This window comes from Chiloscyllium plagiosum, chromosome 3, assembly GCF_004010195.1.
Source record: "Chiloscyllium plagiosum isolate BGI_BamShark_2017 chromosome 3, ASM401019v2, whole genome shotgun sequence".
Lineage (NCBI taxonomy): Eukaryota > Metazoa > Chordata > Chondrichthyes > Orectolobiformes > Hemiscylliidae > Chiloscyllium > Chiloscyllium plagiosum.
Window position 1 is genome coordinate 69,892,417 of NC_057712.1, and position 10,421 is coordinate 69,902,837.

Below are 10,421 nucleotides of genomic sequence, written 5' to 3' on the forward strand. Positions count from 1 at the left end.
TTAAAAAAAAACTTCTGATTGTACATTCTTCCTCCCTTCCTCACAATATGTTCCCTCTACTAGCTTCTTGCCCTTTCATTTATTGGTTTATATCCATTTCCAGTCTCTTCACAGCTTACTTTGCCTGCAGCTAACTTGATCCCCTTCTCTACGTCAATGATGTGGATTGTAAAAAGCTGAAGTATTCCACTGTAAATGACCTGCTTATTCCTACTTTTTTTGTCTGTTAACTAACCCCAATCCATTTGTGTAAATTATATCTGATCCCATAGGCATAGTTTTGTTAACAACTTGTGTGGTATTTCTGTACCTCGTGACAATCCAAATATAAAACATCCAGATGGTTTTCCTTATCTATCCTGCTCAATTAATCTAACCTGATTTCCCTTTCATAAACATTGTTTAGGCTTTGCCTAACGTCATTTTAATCTTCCAAATCCTTTGTTACCGCACCATAATAATTAATTCCTCTGGTCCTGCTTCCACCAGATTCTAGCATTTTTTCCAATTAATAATGAGAGGCTACCTGGCCTATTCTGCCTTATTATCCTCTTCCCTTATTTCTTGAAAGGCAGATCATGTCTACTATGTTCCAATCCAGTAACAGTTTCATAATCTAGGAAATTCCAGAAGTTCATGATTAATGCAATCACTGTCTCTGTAGCCATCTCATTTAAAACCTAACATATCAGCCAGTCCAAGGGATATATTTCCATTAACTTCCCCAGTGTTTTATCTTTCACAATTTCTGTTTAAGTTCCTCACTTGAATTAGATCCTTGACTTGCTATTTTTCATGTATATTCTGAAGACAACTATAAATACACTTTTCCTGTAATAATTCTCCAGCTTCTCCCTGAAAAGGACCCAAATACATTTTCACAAATCTTATTCTTTTTCATGACTCAATGAAAGGTTTTATTGGGTTACAGATGGAAAAATGTGTAATATATGTCCTATGTTTGCTTATAAAAGTTGCGGCCTCATTAAGAATAAATTAGGCTCTTTTGGTTTGTTGTTATTTAGATAAGATAGTGTATGAGTTGAGCTAAAGAATCTGCAATCTGTGTAGAATTCAGCTTGACAATAAAAGGTACCAAAGCTAGAATATGGTCATATACAGATAAAATTCTTATTATAGAAACTTGTTGACAACTATATGATATAACAACATAGCATCCCTATTCTTTGGTAACAGGCCATTTGGCCCATCAAGTCCACACCAACCCTCCGAAGAGCATGCCACCCAGACCCACCCACCCTACCACTGCCCTTCCCTTGGCTAATCCACCTAACCTACACATCCGCTGGGTGCTATGGGCAACTTAGCAAAGTCAATCCACCTAAACTGCATATCTTTGGACTGTTGGAGGAAACCAGAGCACCCAGACATGGGGAAAATGTGCAAACTCCACACAGATAGTTGCCCAAGACTGGAATTGAATCCAGGTCCCTGGTGCTGCGAGGCAGCAGTGATAACCACTAAGCCTCCATGCTGCCCTTTCAGAAGGAAATTAAATAAGAATAGTTCCTGCCATTGAGAAATTGCATTTGACATAATTATGTCAAAATGTCACTGTGTAAAATATATAACTATCCATGTTTACTAAGTGTGTTAAAGCTGAGAACATAGAGCACTATCTGTTACATTTTATTTGTTACCTCCTACAGAACAGCAAAATACCCAGGTTGAATGAGAATTGCTTGAAGAAACATAAGTTCAAAGTTTTCATTTTCTGGATAAGTTTAACATTGTCCAAGTTAGATAAACAATCAAGGTAAACTTATTTTATCTCTCCATCATTGGAGAGCCGTTGTTTAATCCTTCATTTGGATCCATTTGGAAAATGGTTATTTAATAGATTGGAAGCTTCTCTTCAACACTGCTTATGAAGAGTTTATCAGCTTTATTATGCAGTATACAATCTCAGAATACTGTACTCAAGTCGGTTTGTCTAGTGGCAATGCTATTATTTCAGCTGCCTGAAAGGATTTGAGCACCTTATCTTTGCTGTTATTCTATTTCAGTGAGAGGCTACCATCTCATTAAAGTTACTGTTCATCATAAAGAAGTTAAACTGTGGCCTCTGCCTTGCACAGGTAGTTTGTTAAAATTCCCATAGCATTATTTGAATGAGAAGCAATGGTCCTGGAAGACATTCATTCCTCAGGCAAAAATAAATTAATTGCTAATTTTGTTGTTGCTTTTGCCATTTTTCCATGCCCAAAATAGCAGCCAATTTTGTGTAAATAATAGCAATTACTGACTATCAGCTTTATTTTATGTGAGATATAGTGAACTATTGCTGAAAGATCTCATAAGGTACCATACACTTCAAATCTTTCTTAATTATCAAAGTCCGACAACACCAAGCTGTGATATATGATACACTGTCACTGTCGATGTAAATTATATGTGATAGATGAGATGCATAATTTGTTATTGAATGGCATAGAAGAAAAGTCAGCAACTGATGATGTTTCTGTGAATAAATCATAATGCCCAAAATTGTGCAGTGGTGCAGCAGGTGATACATAATATCGAATCTCCTTGAAACTTTTTCGACTCTGCTGCTGTAACTTCAACTGAAATTTGGTAGAAAGCCAATTTAGGTCTGTTAAAGTTATTTAAATCAAATCAGCAATGTGAAAAATCCTGAGAAAATGTACTCCTATAATGCCAACCTGGGGACTACGAAGATAAAGGTCTTTTAGATGTACAGGCATACAAGCTATGAGCAGCAGTAGGCCATTTGTCTAATAGAGTCTGCTCTGCCATTCATTTCAACTATGGCTAATCTGATTGTGGCATCAAATCCACATTTCTACTTACCTCTGTTAACCTTTGATTTCCTTGTATCTTAACTATCTTCATGTCTGTCTTTCTGTGTCTTCATGTTTGTGACTCTCTTTGTCTCTTGCTATCTCTCTCTATATCCATATATCCACCCATCTATCAAATATTCAATAACTGCTTTCTGGAGAAGAGAGTTCTAAAGGCTCATGAACTCAGAAAGAAAATATTTCACCCCATCCGTGTCCTTCAAGGCACCCAACAGTGGATTATTGTCTCTAGTCCTTGTGATTGCAGGTCTTCACCCAGCAGCTCAAAGATTAAGGAGACAATTTCCAGGACATCCTGAGGTGCTTCCTACATTGCCGGTCGATCAGTTGAAGGCAGTAGCAGTACCTCTCATAGATTCTGTTTCTGGTTCATACTCATTATCATCATGGTTTTGGTTGCCCAAATCATGCGATTCTACAGGCTGGTCATTGTGTGTGTGTTGGTGTTCTGGTTTCATTCTGCACTGGGGCCTCCTGAGCTATCCAGAATAAGGGTGGGGTTGTTCTGTGTCATGAACTGCAACGCTATCTGTGAAAACCGTGCATTGATTTATCTATGGCCCTGATATGCACCTGTCCTGCCCTCATCTCTCTCACTGGCCACAAAAGAGAACTCCTCTGGCAATACAGCCATGTGCATTGAAATATAGCACATTGGCTGGTTAATTAAACCATGTCAATGCATCTACTCAGACAAGATGATGAGGCTTCCTTTTCAGGGAGTTAGTTCTAGTCTTGCCTTTTCATCATAAATATGCCATCCACACCTGATCTGGCATAATCATCTGCATGGGAAGATGGACGCTGCAGTGCTGGTGACTATTGCCTTTCATCACCTGGGCCACATAAGGCTTGAAATTCTGTCCCTTCCTTGTGGCACAGAATGGCTTTACCTGAATCTAAGATATCATGAAATGCTGAAGGGCCCACAAAATACTGTGGCTCCAGACCTTGTTGAGATCTCACTGGTGTGCGATGCCCACCTAGTTCTGGAGCAATGTTGCTTTAATGGGAGATGAGCATAGTTCTCATTTGACTTGACTTATGTTTAATAGGCTGTCTCTTCAGTCAGCCAAAATGTCTAAGTGTTAATTCCTTTCATCTGAAAAAAACTTTCTCTCACTGGATGTCCAAGTCTCTCTCTATTGCTCTTTCTATCTCTTTATCTCTCTATCTCTCTGTTATGTGAACATATATATTTCTCGACTGGGGACAGCTTAATTGGGAAGAAGCACTGAAACTCCAGCAAGTGGTCCTTTCAATGAAAGACAAATGCATGCAAAAGGCAGCCTGACTCCTGCATTCATAAAGGTCTACATGCCTGTTAATGCCCAATCAAGTTACCCCACCCATTTAAAAATTTAAAGGAATAATAAATTTTTCATTTATTTATCAACAATTTGCTTGACACTAACTGAGATATATCAACATAAAAGTTCACTCATTTGTTGTGTAACAGTATCATATATATTATGGTAATAAGTAGACTATGTCATCAGCAACATCATAACACATACAGTTGACAGATTTTAATTATTTTATATATATTGTACAATTATGACACTAAGCACGTTTGACTTTCATTCTGTTTGTAATATTACAAGCTGCTTTACTTGGACAAGAGTGTCCAGGGTTTCCAAAGGCTCTGTCTCTTATAAAAAGTGTTTTACTTAATAAAATATGTTAATGTTCACTGATCTGAATATAGAGAGTTGATCTTACTGCAAACATTTGAACAGGTAAGATTTGACCCTCCCTGGTATGTTTCACATAAAGACAGCAACTTCATGTCTTTGCATATGTTTCAATGGCAAATATTTTGGTGAGATGCTGTACTTGGATATGAACCTTATGTTTTCCGCATTAACCTGGTTGCCAGAAGCTGCCTGAGATTTACTACTTAATAACAGAGTATTGCTAGTCTCCCTGTTATTCAACCACATAATCTGTGCTGTGAAAACTTTTGTAAAAGCAAATGCAGAATTTATTGTTTTTGAGTTCTCCATTTAACTACAAATGCACATCTAAAAGAAAATCCACATACAGAGATTCCACAATTTAGAAAAAAGATTTTCTTGACAGGGAAGCCTTGGGACATGTATCTTGAACCTTGCAGTTTTCATTCTTTGTCCATGGCTTTTAAAAATCCCAACAGGATTGATTTTCTTTGTAAATATGTCTGTAAGCTTTGTTGTAAAGAAGCTTTTAATCATGCAAACAGAATGAAAGTCAAGTGTGCGTAGTGTCTGCAGGGAAATGCATTTTATTATACCCATTTAGTAAATTGCTGTCATAATTGTACACTCAATATAAAATAATTAGAATCTGTCAACTGTATAATATCTAGATAAAATATAATTAAATGGTGAAAGGTTTTGGTTTTTTTAAAACATTTTTTTCCTCTCTGTTTCTCCTGAAAAAGCTGCTGGTCCCTTCTTCACAGCTGCTCAGTCCCTTTACCTCAGTGGCCATCCTTTATGTCTGAAAAAAGGTTAACAGGTTAAAGCAGACATCATAAACAAGCCTTGGCTGTCTCTACAGTCTGCTCACATTTCATCAGTGAGCATTCAAGAGCAATGTGGAACAGAATTCTGACTGATGTTTCCTTGCCTGACCAAGGATCTCCACAGGCGAAAGTGAGGACTGCAGCTGCTGGAGATTAGAGTCGAGTGTGTGGTTCTGGAAAAGCACAGCAGGTCAGGCAGCATCCAAGGAACAGGAAAATCAGTGTTTCAGGCAAAAGCTCTTCATCATTCCTGATGAAGGGCTTTTGCCCGAAACGTCGATTCTCGTGCTCCTCGGATGCTGCCTGACCTGCTGTGCTTTTCCAGCACCACACTCTTGACCAGGATCTCCAAAGCTTATTGTCAAAACACTCATGCCATATTGATTGAAATCAATTTAGACAGCAAAGCACGGAAGCAAAGGTGGAATTTGATGCCCCTTCTGGGCACATTCAGAGATGTGGTGAGCCTTCTGATCAGGCAAGAAAGTGAGGGATGGAGATCCACACTGTCCTCTCATCTCCTCTGAATGCTTAAGCCAACCAGAGATCAAATATGAGGCATCTGGAAAAGTTGAGCATGACAGCAGTCTGTGTGGGAAGGTACTTGTTCACAGATATGCTAATCCCAATCAAGAGATTTCTGGGGTCCCACAGAAAGCCTGTCCCCTTCCAATTTGATTCTCATCCTCACTAATGACCCCTTGTTATGACTCTCATCATGCTCGCACTGGGATCCATTGTAGTGAGCCTGCAATAATGTAGTGATTACTGCATTCAGCCAGCATTTTTCAGGGTGGAATTTCTGCCCTTGTCGGTGCTTAATCAGGTGGGAGATCAGACAAGTAAGCAAATGGTTGGGATGTAGAAGTGTTCCAGAGAAACATGACATGAGGCTCCCATTCGGTCTTCAACCAGTAAGCAAGATGCCCACTGGCCCCTGTGTAGGAGTCAACTGGTTTATGCAACTCACTTAGATGCCAAAGGCTACATTGACTGACCAAGGCATTGAGGGGACTTAATGAAATCATTTCATGACCAATATGATAAGCGAGTTACCTATTCACAAACTTTTACCATTATTTCTCGAACTGATTATCAGAGATATAGAAGAGTAATTTTTCCTTCCTGTACAAATTTTTTCCTTCTGTGGGAATGTCTGACTTTTATCTCTACTTTTCCTTGAGAGGCCAACTAAGATTCAAAAGAACCATTTGTAAGATTGTGTTCTTGGTTTCTACATTCCACATTCCAGTGTGCTCTTGTACCAGCCTAGAATAATGCAAGGCTCAAAGATTATTTCAACGAAAGATACAATATGAACAAATTTTGATCAAGATTATTAATTCATTTTGTAAGTCTTGGTCATGTGGGCATTCTGAAGTGACATTAAATAAAGCAGATAAGGAGAAAACATATGGTTTATCTCATTTGGTTCCAGGAATGAGGAATTTCAGTTGCAATGGTAGATTGGAAAAGCTGGAATGGTTCTCTATGAAGAAGGCGTGAAAGAAAATGTTCTCATTTGTGAAAGGACCGGGTATGGGTAGATGCAGGTTTAAAGTAACTAGTAATAGAAGCAAAAAATTAACACGAGCAACAGCTTTTTCACACAGTGAATGGATAAGGCCTGGAATGCACTGTCTGAGAGTATAGGAGAGGCAGCTGCAACTGTAACATTCAAAAGGGAATTAGATGGTCATTTGAAAAAGGAGAATGTGCAAGTTTATTGGCAGAGGCAGAAGAATGGCATTACCAGTGATGCTCATTGGGAAAGTCTATGCATGATGGGCTGAATGGCCTCCTGTACTGTCACCATTCTGTGATCTTGGAGGTTTAACCTGATGTTAATTGCCTCCAACACAATGTAACCACACTATGTGCTGTCAGCTGATGAAAAGGCTATACTTACCTGAAACTCTCTGTCCATATGTTCAGTTGAAATATTAGTGCATTAATGTTTTAAATATAAGTAAATTGAATAGATTAGATCCCCTATTAAAATAGTGGGCAATAGGATTTCATATAAATTAGTTATCATACTGATATCATAGCATCCTTTCATCCTTTAAGTAGATCAGGTGATGTCCATTGGGTGCAAAGTGCACATATTACTTCACCAGGACATGTTCAGAGGGCAGTGAACTTCCCATGATTCATGTTTTCTTATGATTTTATCCTCCTCACAAATTGTATTGGTAGTTGTCCAATTAACACATTAAAATGTACTTAAAAGCAAAAGGAAATGTAGAAATTGGCTAAACCAATATTTTTGTTATTTCTATGTTTCAATTATAGAAAAATTATGTACAGAATAACATTTTTTGAAATAAATGTCTTCCCTTCTCTGTCTTTTCAGCTACACCACTAGGTAAGAAATGTATTTTGATTCATTTGTTCATTTTGTTGCAATTCTGACTAAATTGATATATAAAAACACAACACAATATTTTATTCTGTACTTTGGGGATATTTTATTTGCTACCCTTTCAAACACTATCTTTGTATTTATGGTGAAATTATGTCATGTTTTGGCAAAAAATATATTTTGTCTTCCGTGCTTCCCATAGTTTATTTTCCTCAAGAATAGATTTTGTTTCATGAAATCCCTTGCCTCTGCCTTTGGTTGCTTTACTCTTGCTTTCTTGACATCTATGCTTTAACTCACAGAAACTAAAAAACAAAAACCTGAAAGGAAGATAAAAGCAAAGGAAGAAACAAAACAAAAAGCTCCATCAAAAGGTAAGTACAGCTCATAGCCAGCAGAGGCACTTTGGTAAAAAATTGATGCTCTTGAAGTCAGAACAAAGAAACACCAATTTTATCACCAATTACTTTTAATAGAAAAGTTCCTTAAAAATAACTGCATGTCACTGATCAAAATGTGACTCCATCTGTTAGATGAAAATGCTTTTACATTGCAGTTGCTCGTCTCCACCTGGTAGTTGGCATTTGGGTTCCAGACAGGAAATGTAATATTCCTACAAAGGAAAAGTCCTTAATGCATTCTTTGTTGATAGTTACAAACTAAATTATATAATTTCCAGGATCAGATGAAATGTATACTCGGCAAGTTGAGTGAGGCAAGTGAGGAAATAACAGGAACGTTGGCAATAATTTTCAATTCCTCTCTGGCCACAGGTGAAGTGCTAGAGGACTGGAGGACAGCCAATGTGGTACTGTATTCCAAGAAGAGTGCAAGAGATAAACCAGGAAGCTATACCCTAGCCAGTCAGTCTAATGTTAGTGGTGGGGAAACTATTGGAAGAAATTCTGAGAGACAGAATTAATCTGCACTTTGGGGTACAGGGATTAATCAAGAATGCTCAGCATGATTTTGTTAAGGCAAGGTAACGTATGAGAACTTAGATTAGATTCCCTACAGTGTGGAAACAGGCCCTTCAACCCAACAAGTCCACACTGACCCTCCAAAGAGTAATCCACTCCCCTCTGACTAATGCACCCAACAACTACAGACAATTTATCATGGCCAATTCACCTAACCTACACACCTTTGGAATGTTGGAGGAAACCCACACAGACACGGGGAGAATGTGCAAACTCCACACAGACAGTCAGCCAAGGCTGGAACGGAACCTGGGACCCTGGCGCTGTGAGGCACAGTGGTAACCACTGAGCCACCATGGACTACAAGGACACGACTGAATTCTTTGAAGAGGCAGCCAGGTGTATAGGTGAGGGCAATGTAAACTTGTGTACTTGGATTACAGTAAGGCTTTGATAGGGTGCTACGTGGACGACTAATAATGAAAGTAAGAGCCCATGGGATACAAGGAAATTTGTCAAATTGCATCTAGAATTGGCTGAGTAGAAGGAAGCAGAGGGTGATGGTAGAGGAATGTTTTTGTGACTGGGAGATTGTGTCCAATGGGGTTCCACAGGGATCAGTATTGAGGCCCTTGCTGTTTGTAGCACATATGAACCACTTAGATTTCAGCATAGGAGAGTTGATCAGTAAGTTTGTGATGATATAAAAGTTTGTGGGGTGGTACGTAGTTAAGTGGATAGCTTCAGATTACAGGAGGATATTAACGTGCTGGTCAGATGGGCTGATCTGTGGCAAATGGAATTCAATCCAAATAAGTGCAAAGTGATGCACTTGGGTAGGACTAACAACTCAAGGGATAAACACTGAATAGCAGGACCCTGAGAAGCACTGAGTATCGGAGGGATCTTGGTGTGCATGTCCACTGGTCCCTTGAGAGAGCAGGACAGATACATAACAAGTACAGGTAACGCTGGAACTGTAGAAAACATTGGTTAGGTCACAGTTGAAGTGTTATAGGATCAACACAGGATGTGATAGCACTGAGAGGGTGCAGAGGCAATGTATCAGGATATTGCCTGGGCTGTACAGGTTTAGTTATGAAGAGGGATCGGATTCACTGGTGTTGTTTTCATTGGAGCGGGGGGAATGGGGTAGTGGAGAGGGAGAAAGGGAAGAGATGAGGACAGACGCAATTGAGGAGTATGAGGAGTATCGACCAGGTAGACACATAGATTAAGGTAAAGAGCAAGAGTTTTATAGGGGATGTGAAGAAAATAAAAATCACCCAGAGTGTGCTGAGAATCTAGATCTCACTGACTGAAAGAGTGGCAGAGGCAGAGCCTATGTAATACTTAAGAAGTATTTCGATTCATGTTTGTGATGCCAAAGCAGACAAGGCTTGAGTCAAGTGCTGGAAAATAGTATTGGAACAGTTAAGTTATTGTTTTTGACCAATGCAAACTTGATGGGCAGAAGGGATTTTTCTATGCTGTCGATCTCTATGTCTCTAATTTGTGTCAATGATAGCACTCTCGCCTCTGAGTCATAAGAATGTGGGTTCATGACAGGCTCCAGAGACCTGTTTGATTCTCCATTCAGTGCTCCTCACATGTGACTTATCAAGTTTACACTAAGCTTTTGAAGTTTACCTTTACTTATATGGAAGTAAATGGAACTGTCTGGTCATCACCATTTGAAGACTATTTCTATAATTTCCCTAATACACATACTGGCGTATTATTTCTTTGGAAAATAGATTGCCTTAAAAGAGAAAAATCACCTCAAT

The 10,421-nt window shown here is 38.8% G+C and overlaps 1 protein-coding gene across 1 annotated transcript in view; it reads left to right on the forward strand.

The window, feature by feature from the left end:
- Window positions 1-8,428, forward strand: part of LOC122539894 (triadin-like) — a 141,009-nt gene extending 132,581 nt beyond the window's left edge. Inside the window, exons 7-9 of the mRNA XM_043675049.1 lie at window positions 7,706-7,717; window positions 8,017-8,088; window positions 8,394-8,428. Of these exons, the coding sequence (XP_043530984.1) occupies window positions 7,706-7,717; window positions 8,017-8,088; window positions 8,394-8,428 (119 nt within the window). The remainder of the gene's footprint in view (window positions 1-7,705; window positions 7,718-8,016; window positions 8,089-8,393) is intronic.
- Window positions 8,429-10,421: the final 1,993 nt, after the last annotated feature.